The following is a 15,729-nucleotide window of genomic DNA, read 5'->3' on the forward strand; positions in this document are numbered from 1 at the left end:
CTGGACCTATAGGAGGAAGAGTATAAAGCCATGAGTTGGGTTTGAGGGGACCTGAGAGCTCTGTAGCCAGGTGACATGGCAAATAAGGCTCTTCCCAGCGCAGTGCCTTTCTCCTGTGAGATGCGATCAAGAGCAGCAAGAGGGCTAGCGGTGCTGTTGCAGCTCCACAAGTCCCCAGCTGCCGGGGGGCGGCAGTGTATTCCTCCGGCATCCATGTCTCCTGCTCCCTACACCCCGCACCGGCGCTGCTTCACCTTCTCCGAGCGCTTCCAACTGCGGCGGGAGCCGGGGCTCGCTGCGGGCCGGGCGGCAGGGCGGGCTCCGGGGCTGCACGGTGGCTGCCGGGCAGGCGGCGAACGGGTCTCCCCGGCCAAGCAGGGGTTAAGGCTTCTCTGTTGTAGTTTGTTTCCCTTTGCCAAAGTGGGTGTTGCTGGAATGTCTCCTCTCCTAAGGAGGGGGGCCGAGCCGTGTCCTCTGGAGAGGGGGGATGTCAGCATCAAAAAGACACAAAAGGGGGAGGTTTCCAAAAATAAAACCCTCCATCCCCTCCAGGCGCTGCCAGTGCCAGAGGCAGGCGCGAAGGTGCTCGGAGCTGCCTGCGGAGCGCGGGAGCTGGTTGGGAGCCCGGCGAGCGGGACCGGCCGCCTTCCTTCTCCTCTTCCACCTCCTGCGGGGGCCGCTCGGCAGCCCGCGGCCCTGCCTCAGCTCTGCTGTCTGCGCCCCCGTCCCGGCGGAGCCCCGGAACGGGATGGGGCGGTGAGCGGAGGGCGGACAGCCGGCGGTCTCCGCTGCCCCGCGCCCTCCGGAGGATGCCAGCCGAGCGCTGAGCGCTCCGCGCCTCCCGTCTCGCCCCGCCGCCGGCTGACACCATGCTGGACGCCGCCGCCAGCCTCCTCCCGCTCACCTTTGCCGTCCTCCTGGGCTTCGCCGGCTGTCGGCCGGACTCCGCGGCCAGGCTGGAGCCGGAGAGTGGGGGGGCGGCGCGGCCGCGGAGCCGGGGGGCTGCCCTGGGGGTGGCGGACAAGGCGCACAGCCTGTCCCCGGCGCCCGGACCCCCTCCCCCGGCACGGCCCCTCCCCGCCGCCTTCCACGTGGACCGTGGCTCCACGGCTGCCGCGGGGAGCGGCGGCGACGGCCGCAGGCAGCGTCCCGACCGGGGGCTGCCCGCGTCCCGGGGCCAGGCGGGCGATGCTGGGCTCGGTCCCGACCCAGGGCAGAGGAGCAGGCTGGACCCCTCCCGCCAGCGGCAGGGCGGCGGGCTGAAAGCCCGGGTCGTGCCCCGGGCGAAGGAGCCGAGCAGAAGAGGGAGGATGTCAGGGTAAGTGCCGCGGCCGGGGAGAACCATGCTGGGGGTGCGTAGCGTGACTGGTGGTCCCGGCGCCGGGAAGCCCCAGGGCGAGGGGCTGGGTCCCATCCTCGGACCCGTGCTGCATCCCGGCACATCCCCCCTCCACCTCCAAGGGCGCTCCCGGCGCTGCCTCGTCCCCTGTGGGACCTCCCACTGCCTGTCCCGGAGCAGTCATGGGGGCGATGTGCGGGGGTCCCGGGCCGTGCGGCCCCTCAGCTGGCTCTGTCAGCGGGCCTGGGATCCGGGGCAGAGCAAGAGCCTGCTCCGTGCTTGCACTTGTGCTGCACGCCTGTTCCACACGTGTGGTGGGCATTTGCGCTGCTCTTGCCCACACAATCCATCGGCATGTGTGTGTGTGTGAGGTGAGTAGGACCTCTGTTGCAGGATGCCTGCTGCCAGCTGCCTGTCACATGGAGATACAAGGTTTAGAGTGTGCTGGCAGAGATGCCCTTCTGCTGACAAGTCAGGGCTTTGGCAGGTCAGACAGCGGTGTGGTGGGTGTTTACTGCTCTCTGAGGCTGCCCACAGCTGTCCTAAAAAGTGTGCAGGGTGAGAGGCTGCCAGGGCAGGAGAGGCAGCATGACCATGGTGTTTGGGTGGCGGTAGAAGCTAGAGGGGCTCTCTTGGCTCTGCAGGACGGAGTCTGGTTGCTGCTGCTCTTGCTGCAGGTACCTGGCCTCTTGGCTCCGTCCTCCCATAATGGGCCCCTTGTTAAGTGTTCCTTGCGGCAGCTTCCCATGGCTTGAGCTGGCTCAGCTGTGGGAGGCTTCCTATGACTTGCCTGGCAGGGCCGCTTCCAGCTCCAGTCTCTGAATACAGCCCTGTGGAGGTGGAGGGGAGATCATATGGCAAAGCCAGCTGCTCCACTGCGAGAGGAGCCTGCAAGCGGGATGTCTGGTGCAGCAGCACTGACCTACCCTTTGGCTCAGGGCCCCCTCTTCTGCAGTTCTGTCTCTGCTGCCCTGGGGCTGATGCCTGTTGTGATGAGCTCCTCTGCCAGCTGGGAAGGGCTACAGAAGCTGTTGTGCAGGAAGTTTGAGCGACACATGTGGAAGCACGTGCGTGCTTTTCGTGCCGGGGGACACAGAGGGCAGGCTCTGGGCTTACTGCCCTCTGAAACAGGCAGAAACTTCTGCTAACATCAGGTGGGGAGTTTCACTAGGATACAAAAGGCAGCTTAATCCCTGAGGTTTCTTGCTCCCATACTTGCCTCGCTGCAAAATTCGAAGACAGAGATGTACCCTCTGTGTAGTTTCCTACAACAAATCTGCAGAAACAGTAACCCCATACTTGTTCTTCTTCCCATTATGTTTGATATGCAAAGTGTCTGTCACTAGCAGCTAGTCAACAACAGGTAGGTCTTGAGCAGATTTTGGCTTACCTTGTCCATTAGCCTTGGTTTGTCAGCCACCCAGAGCGGGAGAGTCTCGGGAAGATCCAGTCCTGCTCAGTGAGGTTTGGGTTTTTTTGGGTTCAGGAGGATTTTACCCTTTCTGCAGTCGGAGTGTTGTCATAGTTTCTTTGGGATCATGTGGCAGTTCATCTGGATTTGAGCTAAGATGTAGCTTTTCCTTGGGCACCCTGAGTACACCAGGTTTCCAGGCTGCAGCTGCCTCTGCTGACAACAGGTGGCCCACACGGCTATCAGGAGTGGGTGGGCAGTCCTGAGGTTCATGCTGCATTCAGAAGAGTGCTGACTCTTTTTGCAAGTAGCTTGCTTCCATTCCTTAATCAAGAGTGTAAATGGGGATGGTTGGTCCAGCACTCAGGCTCTGTTGACCTGTTATCAGCTAGATTTGGCTTCCTGGGCTATCAGAGAGTGCCGTTGCCTCCAAGCTGAGGGGAGGGAAGAGCTGTGCCTTGGTGCTGTGTTCCCTTGGGCAGCCTGTGCTCTCTGCCTCTGCTCTGCCCAGGGAGGTGAGGGCTGGGGATATGGGGCTGTCTCTGATCCCCAGGAACTTGGAACTCTGGAATGTGCATATAATGGCTTGTCATCAATAGCTTTCCATCTCCTCTGGAGTCCAAATAGGCACTTTTGAAACTTTTCTATGACCTACTGTCTTTGGAGCTTACGAGAAAGCCTAGTTGAAATAATTGTCCGTGAGTAACCACATGGTGTTACTCCTCATGGAAAGCTAGCTGCTGCTGCCTCCAGACATTCGGTGAGACTTTGTCCTTCCACCTCATCCATCTTCCTACGCCCCTTGCTGCACCGGACACATTTCCATCCAGGAAACTCAGGGCCCCTAAAAAACTTCATTTCATGATGTTTCATTTTTTTGCCAGGTGGGATATTTTCTATTCTGCTATTTACACTGAACCCCTACTACTCTCTAGTATAACAACTTTCATTTTCCCTTACTAAGGTAGCTTTGCAGGCTGCATTAAACCCTGGTGCTAATTATTTATACAGTTATTTGGCTTAAAATCTCTACTCCTGTGTGGGTTGCCTTTCCCGATTCCCCAGTCAGGGAATTTATTAGTTCTCTGTCCTTTTCTGGATAATTATTTTCTCGCTTTGTTTGATAATGGCATACCCCAAATTGAATTTCTTTACTGGGAACTGTTTGGATGTGACTGCCACTCTACTCTTGTCTGACCTTATTGCTGGTGAGACCTGCTCATACCCTTTCATGAGTGTGTCCAACCACAAGTCTTGCAAGAGCTGGGTTTTAGTGTTTTCTCCTGGAGGCTCATTGTGAGGTGACTTTTGACACCACAGCAAACACCACAGAACATTACTGTCTTCTAGTACTGAGTAAGGAAAACAATCCACCCCTGGAAGCATCTCTGCTTTGTTGTGCTCTGCTTAATCTGCCTGTTTCCCCATCCTGCCCTGACTGAGAAGATTTTCCTCTTGGGTGTTGTGGGGTAGGGAGCTTCCAAGCCCTGACACATGCCAGCTGTGGCTGTAATCGTGTGCTGGATGCATCCTGAATCTGGACTGGCCAGTCCTGCTGGGAGGACACTGTAGGCATTTCCCTCCATCTTTGCGGCCCTCAAGGTGTGACCCCCTTGTTCCTCGCCTTCATGGGAGGGTGAGTCACAGTGACGATCCTCAGGTGATGTACACAAAACCAGGGGAAGGTGGGTAATGGGGGAGTAGTCTGGGGAAGCCTCTGCTTCTGATACCTACCTCCCTGGACAACTTTCAGGGGCATGCAAGGCTCTGCAGGTAACAGGCTGGGAATCCCACTATCTGTCCTTCTCTCTCCCACTTTCCTTTTGTGCATTCTGCACGCCAGTGCTTGTTTAATTGCTGTAGTAGACACCATCTGTGGCTATATAGTCCTGCTTTACGCAGGCTTTGTGGAATATAGGTTCTCGCTGCAGTGTGCGTGTAGGACTGCTCAGGAGCGGAGGCGGTTAATGCTGATGTGGACTTGGCAGAGGATTTTCAGTGGCTCATCGGTGCCAGCAGCCTTTTGCTAATGTTCTTCATTGGGTCTGACTGCAAATATTTCATATGCAGTTGGATGAAGTTCACTGTCCTGCAGTAGAAAGGCAGACCTGATGATCTAATGGTCCCCCTGGCCTTCTGTGAGGATGCTGTAAATGACCTGAATGGAGCCAGCATATCTGGCAGCACAAAGTGCTGCATGAAGTTGAAAGATGACGCATAGATTGCTGTTAAAATACATGGTGAAAAAAATAGTTCTGCTGAATGTTTCAGAAACAGTATGTGATCATCGCTGAGGCTGTGCCCATGCTGAAACTATGTGAAGCCATGATCTTACTACTGTTTTCTTGTTTTCCTTCTCCCTAGTGCTTGTTACAGTTGCTTGGCTCTGGTTTCAGATGAGACTGCAAGATCTTGCAGGTTTTTATCATCCTGGGTACCACTTTGTACAGCGGGGGGCCTGATCCTGACGGTGGCCTCCGGCTGCTGCAGCAAAGCAGGTGATGGCGGACTGGCTTGCTGCAGCTCCTTTGCCCAAGTTGCATGTTGTGCCAGTGCATCCAGTCAGGGCTGTGAATGGTACTTGTGGATGTAGGGAGGCTTCATGGCACTGACTTCAGCTCTGAGGGCTGTCAGGGAGATGTCTGTCCCAGAAAAGGAGCAGAACAGTGCGTAGTGCCTGACACCTCCTGTGCACTCACCTCTCACAACATGCCGGGGAACGTACTTAGGCACGGATGGTACATGCCAGCTGTGGAGCGAGGAGAAAGCTTGGTTTGCAGTTGCTTACTGCTGCCTGTGCTGTTTGGAGACCCCAGGGTGTAGCTGGCACTTGAGGCAGGGGCTGAGATGTGGATCCACTACCTCACCCTGCATTTTGCCAGAAAGGCAAACCCAAAGGCCCACGTCTCCACTAGTGAGCTGTGCCTTAGAGCCTCCTCTGGCACTGTGGCTATTCAGCTGTCTGAGCTATTCAACCCACCTTCTCTCCAAAGAGAGGGAACTGGCTATTGGAAATGGTCCCTGTCTGCTCCAGTTTGAACTGAGCTGGGAACTATTTTGGAAGGTGACAGGTGGCCCATGAACCCTGTAGCAGTCCAGTGTTACAGATGGTCAAGTCCCAGTGCCTGGGAATGTCCTCAGCAATGTTTCATTTCCTAGGGAAGATGTGTGCTGCCTGACCTGGCCATTGGGAAGGTAAATACATTAATTAACCTATTCCACTGGTGAAGAGACAGAGATAGGAAAGACAGATTGTTTGCCTAAGGCTTGTTTTGGCATCAGCAACAGGGCTGGGAATAGGATGTCCCTATGTAGTGTGACCTAGAGTGAATGTTCAGTGGGACTTTAGCTTGGGACATCTGTGTGAGGACGTGTATTCCAATCTGATCTGGGGCTGTGGTGAGCTTCTTTCCACCTGGAAGAGACGCTGACCTGTCCATGTGTCCACCCATCCTCTGGTCCCTCTGCACCCCAGGCTGCCCAAGATGAGGGTGAGAGTCCTGCTCCCCTCTCCATGTCACCATGTGTCCAGTTTCAAGGGATGGGTAAGCAAGAGACAGCCTGGATGCTCAGCCTTGCATGGCAACTGACTGCTTCAAAGTTATGAGCATGGCTTTGTCCCATGTCATTGATGGGTCTGCCAGGGGCTTGGTACATCATGGCACCCAGCAGGTCCCCTTGCCAAGCAGCTCTGCCTGCTGCCTTGGAAGCCTCAGTCCCCTGTGCAATTGAGGGGTGGTCAGGGGCTGCTCAGTGTGTACAGGCTCCCCAGCAGCCACCCCCAGGACGGTGACACCAGGCCTGGAGGAACCCTGCCAATTGTTTTGTTCTCCAGAAGCAGCACTGGATGGAGGGGCCCAGGGCTGGATGTGCCCCGCAGGTGGGTCACACTGGAGCCATGTCTTTGCCCTGTGTTGGCGATGGCACGTGCAGCAGGACAAATGTAGCTGGGGGCCACCACTGTCTTGCGCACTGTCCCTCCACACTGTAAACACGTCATGCTATTTAAATCTCCTGGGATTCATTCTGAATTCTTTGTAAGGCAGTGAAAACCACATGGCGTCCAAGCCATGCAAGTGCCAACTAAAGGCTTTAAGTAGAACTAGACGTACTTAGGACTGGGTTCTGTGTGGCAGAGCCCCCATAGCTGTTTTCCCATTGCTGGTGCCCCTGTTCACCTGATGCCCCCTACTATGTCAGGTCCTGCTCACTGCGCTTTCATCAGGAAAAAGTTACGGTCCTTCTCTGTCCTTCACTACTACCTACATGTTGCTCTTCCCAAGTGCTCACTTCTAGTCCTGGAGGTCCTCCCTTCCTCCATTTCTCTCCATCCTGTCATCCAGGAGGTTATGGAAGGAAGGGACACTCCCATCCAAGGGCATCCCTGCCAGGTTCCTCCCCTCTGTGCATGCTGGACTGTCCTCCCTCAAGGAGCATCACCCCAGTGCTAAAATCTCTCTTCACCTGGGGTTGGCAACTCATGTCTGCAGTTGGCAGTGACCCAGGGTGACTCAGTTAATGAGAGATTCATGCTCAACCCAACAGCAGTTTCATGCCTTCAAGAGTGATCTTGTCTGCTCAGGCTTGGGCCATTGTCTTAGTTTCAAGTCTTTCTTCCTGCAATCTCTGGCTCGCTGTTGGCACTGAGAACAGCTAGCAGCATGCTCCCTTCAGCATGCGTGTGAGAGATGTGGATGAAACTTGAACTTTAATCTCCTGAAGAACTAGTAGCGTGATTCAAGGCCGAAACAGCTTCTCTGGAGAAGTTAGTTATCTCGCCTACCAGAAACAACCTCTGATTGTGTCAGTAAGTTGAGGTGGGAAAGGACAAGGGGTTTGCTCTTCAAGCTGGCCTGCTCAGTATGACTTGCAAGGTGTGTTTCAGTTGTGCCAAGGGAAGAATGTGAGCTGTGACAATCTAAGCAAGGGTGCTTATACTGCTGCTTGGAGCAGAGTCCCTCAGCAGACCTTAAGTACCTAAAGACCTGTTCCAGTTGAGTGGTTTTATCTCTTTAGTGATCTGGACATCTTTAAAAAATTTAAGGCCTTTTGTGGACTCTTACACAGTAGGTAAAGGAAACTTTGCTTTCCTTCAATACTTTCTGGGGATGTCTTGAAGAAGAGACCCATAGATCTCTTTGAGTTGACAGACAAAAGCTGGAAATTGTTGCTCTAGCCCAGCCAAAGCAGATGTGAATGGATGGAAGAATTACTTTGGCTTCTCCTGTTTGCAGGAAGTCACACCAAGGGAATTTAAGTGCTTTCTCCCCATAAAAATCTACCCAGGTTAATAAAATGTTGATCCTGGAGGGCTGGATAACGCTTTACAAATGATGTGGCTTCTTAAACCACTTCCCCTTCCCACGTGGAGTGATTGTATCTCTACAGGCAGCTTCATTCATGAACACCAGAATCCTTGGCGTGCCTGCTACCCATCATCTTTAGCTCTCCTAAAACGTGAGACTCACAGCTTGAGCTCTGGCACTTCTCGAGTCTGATCTCATGCCCTGTGCATACAGGAGTCATGAGGATCCCGGTTCAGAGCAGGATCATCTTCTGACCCTGCTGTGTTCATGCAAAAGTCAATCCTGAAGACAAATGTGCATGTTCCTGTAAATTCTGTCAGCAGCTCCAACTGCCTTGTCCAGTGCTAGAAATAAACCATGATCCCCACTTTGTTTCTAGAGGCTTTCCAGAGCTTTCAGGCTGCCTATTTCTAACTTTTTATCTTTTGATGACCATATTCTCCCATCTACCTAGACATGCAGAAGTTGCATATTTCCAAAACCTTCCCTCCTTGATGAGTAACTATGCTTGGAGAGCAACCTCCAACTTGTTATTCCTTCTCTTTGTAGATGTGTAAATATGAGATGTGACCAGAGGAAGCAGGATTAGCTGCCTGCTTGGGCATTGTGGAGCACGTCTCGGAGGCACAGCACTGTCACTGATAGCTGGATGTTGGCAGTGAGCTCTACCCAAAACCACATAATACGGGGGAGGTGGGGAGGACATCATCTATGCAAAGGCAGTCAAAAGGTTTTTACAGCACAGTACTGAAATTAACTACCATGGAAATGATGTTAACATCCTGGCATTAGTCTAGCACTGTGCATGTCAAGCAGGCACAAATTTTATAGCACTGGTGAGTCTGCAGTCCACAGGGTTGCTGCTCCAGAGGCAGATAACAAATGTGGAAGTGGGATGCTCGCAGAGGGAGAGCAAGCCAGGGGGTGGCCGATGTGGCTGCTGCGTGCTGTCCCTCCCAGGGTGGGGCTGAGCAATGAACAACAGGCGGCAGCAGTTCGGCAGAGAATGAAGCGTTGTCTTCGGCCAAAGCAGCTCAGGACACTTGCGGAGGCGAGGCACTATGACCAAAGTTGGAATCAGGCCCGATTTACACCGCAATACCATGAAGTGCCATGAGATCTTTAATGATCACAGGCTGCCAGCCTCCGATTGCTCTCAGGGGAAAAGGGTTCCTCTGAGTGCTGTGCCAAGAACCCAGCATAATGCCAGTTCAAAAAGAAGATACTCCCTGAGGGATTGCTCACACTGCAGCATTCACATAGTCCTTGGGGGTTTCTTTTCCAAGCACTTAAACAACCCAGCCCTTGTCCCATTGGTTTTGATCTCAGCTGCTGGTCCATCTGGAAGGAAATATCAGATGCTGCAGGAAATAATTTTACGGGTGACTCAGAGGTGCTGGCTGCAGAGAGACCTCAGCTTCCCTTCTTCTAACCGCGCTGCTTTTTCTCTCTGCTTAGGCCAAATGTCTGCGGCAGACAGTGTTGCCCAGGGTGGACCACGGCTCCCGGCACAAACCACTGCATCAAACGTGAGTATGACAGTCTCAGCTGGCACAAGACTTGCGATGCGCCCCTTAAAAGTGCTTAAGTACTGCTGTGACCCTGCACCCATCCCCTGTGCTGTGCCAGGGCAGATGGACTGTTGGGACCTTGGAGACAGTGCTGCAGCCTCCCTTGGAGCTGCTGTGCCATGGGACAGCTCTCCTTGCCTGCTGGCAAAGTCTGAGCGTGCTGAATAATTATGGCTTTACTTCATTATCGTTATTTGTGCCCATGCCGAGCGGTGTCTTGTTGGGGCAGGACATTGCAACGGCACACTGAGTTCTCATGGTTCTGCTTGGAGCAGAGGCAGGTCTGTGAAAGTACCAGCAGGTGGGAACTGGTGGAGTGGGGCTGTGCTTAAGTGGGCAAGTGTTGCTGAGCTTGAGGGGGAAATCAGAGCTGCAAACTATCTGAGTGCTATTAAGGAGAGCAATTAACGGAGCTGGCACAATGGCTGGGATGGGTGGGGCTTCAGCGTGGTGCAGCACGTGGGATATGTAAAATGGTGGTGGCTGCAGGGTGCTCCTGCAGTGCGGAAACTGCCCGGAGAGGGCCCTCCTGCCTGCCCACAGAGGGGTTAATGAGGGCTCTGCTCTTCCAGATGGCCCTGGGGGCTGAGGTCATTTTGGGCTTCCCACACAGGACTGGAAGGGAAGGGGTTTGGGCAGGCACCAGTGCAACACATGCCAGAGGCAGCTGCACTGTCATTTCTGTCCCCAATCCCTCTGTAAGCACAGCCCAGCCCCTGCTGCGATCCCCATCCCTAAACAAGGGGGTTACACCATCCAGCCCACCTGTGGGCCTTCCCAGGGGACTGCCTGCTCCATGCACCCGCCCGCTCCCAGGGAGGCGAGGGGCTGCCCAAGCAGCTTGGGGGGCAGGAGCACCTGGGCACCGGGCAAGCTTTCTGGAGGGGAATGTCCTGCCCAGAAGAGCCAAGAGCATCTGCCTTCACACAAGTGGCAACAGCTGCCCAGATGTTTACCAGAGAAAGAGGCTCAGCATTGTTTGCTGTGGGATTTCATGGCGCTTCGGCTGTGCGGGGGTGATCGCATTAGCGATGGCTGTTCGGGAGCCAGGGGTCAAGGGCTGACTCACCTCCCGGCTCCCTCTCCCCCTGTCGACAGAAGCCAAACGGTAGAGAGTGTGCTGTGCTGCCAGACAGCGTCTGTAAACAGAACACGGGGCCAGCCGTGGCAGCATCTTTCTCTCATTAGGGATTTTCGTAGAGGCAGTAGATCTGGGCTCGCAGCCATGCAAGGCTGTCTAGCGATTGCTCAGGTGCTGGGCCCTGGTTCCCAAGGATTCATTCAAGGTCACTGTCAACGTGATCAGGCCTGACAGTGTCCTCCCAGCTGGGGATGGTAAGTCTCAGGCAGGTCTTAGGTGGAGATCGGTGATGTGTAAACATCATTTTGTTCCCAGCTACCTCCCTTGCTGGACCTTTCTGCTGGAGTTCAAGCTGCTGGGGTTGTTCAGCTGTGTTTAAGGCTGCCAAGGCAAGCTGGACAGCTTGTCCCAGTTAGTTTCTGCACTGTAATACTGTTTAATGTCTGGTCCCATGGTCTTTGAAATGAGGCATACCAGGGATGTTAGCAGGGTAGAAATGCAGCCAGAGAGAACCTCTTAGAGTGATGAAGTGGTGAAGAAGTTGTCATTCGGGCCTTGGGCAGGACCTTGATTTTGATGGGTCTGAGCCTAGATGGAAGAGAGAGGATAGGCCAAATTGTTGCCTTCATCTACTCCCTATCACCTACTGAGCATGGTGATTTCTTCCTTCTCCACCCATGCTTTTCCAGGGACTTTCCTCTTGCAACATCTCTGCATATGACTGAACTCAAGTCACGGGCATGTTTCTGTAGCCTTTAGTTTTGTTCCAGCTTTGAGAACCAAAGCGCAGTGAGGTTTCGGGCAGTTTTCAGAGAGTCAATGACTGGGAAGATGAAAAAGAGAAATCTATCTCTTCAGGACACTGGTGATTCTTGGGAAAGTGGAAGTGAGCTAAGGGAGTTTAGGAGGAAGATCTTGCCCGCTTGCAGTGAGCTTGGGTTTCAACCCACACGCTATCAGATCACCGCACTGAACTGCACACAAGGCATATTGTGGGGCTCCAAGGGTCTTCCTGCAGGAGGGGACATTAGGGATAATGACATACAGCTGAACTTGGGCTTGAAGAGTTCATCCAACCTCCTGCCTGTCTAACTTCATCCTGGGATGAGACTCAGGGCTGTATATCCTGGATTCAGTGGAGAAGAAACCTGCACGCTTAAGATGGCCAGAATATTTCAGGGGCTGCGGTGTGCACTTGTCAATAGTTTAGCTGCTGACTGTTAGTTCATCATCCTTCCCCTCTGCTTCAGAGCAGGGCAATCCTCCTGCTCAGCCTCATGATGTCAGTTCTTGAACCTCCACTTCCATCAGCATTATTTACTATGGATCTCTGCTGCTTTCCGAGACAGCAGCCTGGGCTGGGCTTGTAGTGCAGGGTGGGCTTTTTTCCTGACATGGATATTTTAAATCTTAAAACAAACATTGTTAATCAGCATTTTGGGAAGTACTAAAGAAATTAATGCACTTTCTAATCATGTGCAGATGGTCTTGTGGTTAAGATACTGGATGAAGGCGCAGGAATTCTAGGATGAGTTGCTGGCTCTGCTGTGATCTCAGTGTGTCTTCAGACAGTCACATTAGCACCTGGGGCTTTTCCACATCTGCAAAACGGAGATGACATCCACATGATCTCTCCTTTGTCTGTATAGTGACTGTAGGGTTTTTTGAGCCCAGACTGTTTCTCATTGAAGTTCCGTTTTCTCTCTGTTATTCCTGCATTGCTGTTGATCTCCCTGCCTGTACAGATCTCTCACTTGTGTTAAATTGTCCATCCCTTCTGGCTTTGCTAACACAGTCAGAGCTTTAAGTTAGAACTGAGATTACATATTGCTCTGCATCAATAAGAAAACTTTCTCATGAGAAAGTGGACTAAATCATGTCAGTGGTACAAGTCCTTCAGCATTTTCCCAGTTTTCCTGTGGATGCCTAGCTGGCATTATTAAGAGTTTTGAGATGACTCTCTTTGCTTTTGTTAAAGCCCCAGCTCCTGGAACATGAGACTACAGTGAGAAGAAAGGAGTGGCTGTCATCTCAACAGAAACTGTTTTTAGTCCCCATAGCTGGACATCTCAGAATAACAGCTGGGCTCAGAAACCAGAAAACAAAGGGAAAGATTCCAAATATATACGTATGTGTGTGTGTGTATATATATATATATAAACTGTCTTGTTTCTTCTGTCAGTGTTATGGGTTTGAGGTCCTGACTTGTGATTTCACACACTTGGTATTGGCATTACTTCTGCTGAACGATCTGCTCTCCCTGCATTGCATAGCTGGACTCAGTGAAAACCAGTGGCTTTTTAAAGCTCTTTCAAGTTCTTCCTGAGTCTGCAAAGGCAACGGGGAAGGGGATTAATCCCAGAGCTGGAATATTGGAGCTAGGGCAGTCCCCACCCATCCTGCCTGAAGGGACCAAAAAACTAATCCCATTCCCGTTTCCCTCTCCTCTATATCAGCTGCCTTAGGAACTTTTCAGAGTGCCTGGTCGCTTATCGCTGCTTTCCTGCCACAAGGCACAGCCTAACATGACAATGAACATTGTTAGTGGGAGAGGTTGTGAGAACCACTGTGAGCCCAGATCCCGGTGCTGCAGCTCTGCAGTATTTCAGCACGTGAAGTGATTGTTTTCAATGGCCGGCTTCCTGGTCTGGTGGTGTTTGTTAAAACAGGCATTTGTTGTGAGATAACAGTGGGGACTGGCAGCCTATTTAAATCACAGCTGAGTTTTATATTATAAATTACATCAACTTTTGGAGTGCCAGGCTTCCCAGAGACGGTTAATTCCTGCCTGACTAGGACCCTGTCTCTGTTCCACAGACTGCAGTGATGGCTGATTTATTTTACTGAGGGATTTCATCAAAACCTCTGGCTTTACCCCGTACAACCCTGTGTGACTGAGGTTCTCCCTTCCCTTAAACTCTTCCTCTCTTCCTGAGTGTTAACATAGTAATAAAGGTCGCATGAAGCATTTTAGCCAACATATCCCTGATCTAGTTAGGAAAAGCTGATGGTCCAGTTTTGGGATGAGGAAAGGCTTGTGGGGGCTATACCACTGTGAAAGTACCTCAAAGCCTGTACAAGGACTTTCCTCACTTGGCTGCAGCGAGATGACGTGTGGATGGCACATGAGGCTACAGCTCTCTTTATATATGTTGCCCAGAAACAGCATTTCTCACAGGCGTGACTGGATCTCAGGGGGATGGAGAGCACAGCCAGAGAGGGAGGGATGTGCTTATGAAACCCCAGCAGCTGTGTGCAAAGGTGGTGGGATGTCAGATGCTTCTGCAGCTTCCATGGGGCAGTCCTGGGGAAGGAACCCTCAGCAGAAGCAGTGCCTGCATGTTTCAGCCCATTCACAGCATTCCCACATGGCTGGAGGTTAATGTCCACCTTGTGTTGTCCGAGGAGGTTTCATTACCCTTTTGCCAGCCAGCCCTTTCTTTTGAGGGAGGACACTATTTTCCGGTGCCTTTTCAGTTATTCTTGCTAAGAATAATGAGCCTGGTCCTACCTGAGTGAGCTGTGGTTTCCTGGCTCTCTTGGCTGGACTATAAATCCAATTTGGCATCTGTTGACTTGGGAAGTGTTAGGGTCTGGCATATAATTAATAGCACTTTCCTCCCAGAGTGCAAACTGAGGCTGATGTGCTCTAATTAGGAACACACACAGGCTCAGAGGGTGATTTGAGTGTGAAGTTAATGAACTGTAAGTCTCTGTAGCTGTGGAGGAATTTGAGCACAGTGACTCCAAAATCAGCTGCAGAGGGAGATCTGGAAAGCTATGGAGGTGACAGCCAGGCAGACCATGCAAATCAGACCCCAAAACAGACTAAAGCAGGAAAGTAACATGCAAACTACTCCCAAGAACCTGGGACAGTGTGTGGTCATCTGTCTTCTCGCCTGGCAGTTGTTGCCTCCCCTTGCTCTGGGACTGAGATCCTACTCCTGCTTGGAGGGCTATGGGCAATGTCACAGCTGTATGCTTTCTGCAGATGGTGCTGCTCATTTTTGAGCTTTCTGAAGTGACTGTTACTGGAGAAGTGCTCTGCAGAGACCAGTGGGGAGAAGTGGGAACAGAAACAAGTCTCTAATGGCAATGACCTTGTGTTGGGGACCTGCAGGAGCAGTAACATGGAGACTTTGAAGGCCACCTGCCTGCAGGGGAGAGATGGGGCTGCCCTGGTTGTGCTGCCCCAGCCAGATGCCACCACTGTGGGGCTGAGGATGCTGCCAGGAGCCCCATGTCCACTAACCACCTTTCTGTGTCTCCCCAGCTGTCTGTGACCCACCGTGCCAGAACAAGGGCTCCTGCAGCCGTCCCCAGGTCTGTACCTGTCGCTCAGGCTTCCAGGGCTCCCGGTGTGAAGAAGTCGTTCCCGAGCAGGAGTACCACCAGCCTAGTGCCGCTGCCGCCTTCCAGCCCCCTGCAAGCTCCCTCCGGAGAAGGACCAGCATGGCAGGGCGGGATGCCTCCCTGCGAGGGGCTCAAGTGCCCGTCCCACGGCACGTCCCAGTTGTGTAAGTCAAACCCAGGTCCCAGCAGGGTGCTTCACCAAACCCACAGGCAGCTAATGCCATGCTCGATGGGGCCACAAAGACCAAGTTGGGTCATGAGATTGGGCAGCTCAACTCCTGAGGGAGGCTCCTGCCTGGACTGTGGGAGCGGAGGGAAGGGTGTGAGGCCCTGCTGTCCCTCCAAGGGACTCAGTTTGGCCCCAACACTGTGTTACTGTCCCCAGGCACATGCAGGAATGGGGCTGGCTAGTGGTGGTCCCATAGTGAAGAACTGTGAAGCTCAGCAGTTTGCCCTTGTCCAGTTAATGAGCAGTGTTAGTGGTAGCAGGAGGGTGGATGGAGGAGTGGGCGTTAAATCTCTTCCCAAAGAGGATGTGTTTAGAGCAATATGTCCCAGTGGTATCCACGGGAGGGTGCATAGGTATGAGGTGTGCTATTAAATGCTGATATGAGCAAAGTGGTGATAGAGATGTCTCCTGGCAGACTCAAGCTGTTATTGAGCCATTT

General features: G+C 52.9%; 1 protein-coding gene across 1 annotated transcript in view; it reads left to right on the forward strand.

The window, feature by feature from the left end:
• The first annotated feature begins 572 nt into the window (after positions 1 to 572).
• The window catches only part of LTBP2 (latent transforming growth factor beta binding protein 2), a 73,602-nt gene continuing 58,445 nt past the window's right edge, over positions 573 to 15,729 (forward strand). The window contains exons 1-3 of the mRNA XM_082057371.1: positions 573 to 1,318; positions 9,515 to 9,585; positions 14,982 to 15,225. Coding sequence (XP_081913497.1) covers positions 870 to 1,318; positions 9,515 to 9,585; positions 14,982 to 15,225 — 764 coding nt within the window. The 5' untranslated portion in view covers positions 573 to 869. The remainder of the gene's footprint in view (positions 1,319 to 9,514; positions 9,586 to 14,981; positions 15,226 to 15,729) is intronic.

The sequence above is a fragment of the Streptopelia decaocto genome, assembly GCF_964273445.1.
Source record: "Streptopelia decaocto genome assembly, chromosome: 7".
Lineage (NCBI taxonomy): Eukaryota > Metazoa > Chordata > Aves > Columbiformes > Columbidae > Streptopelia > Streptopelia decaocto.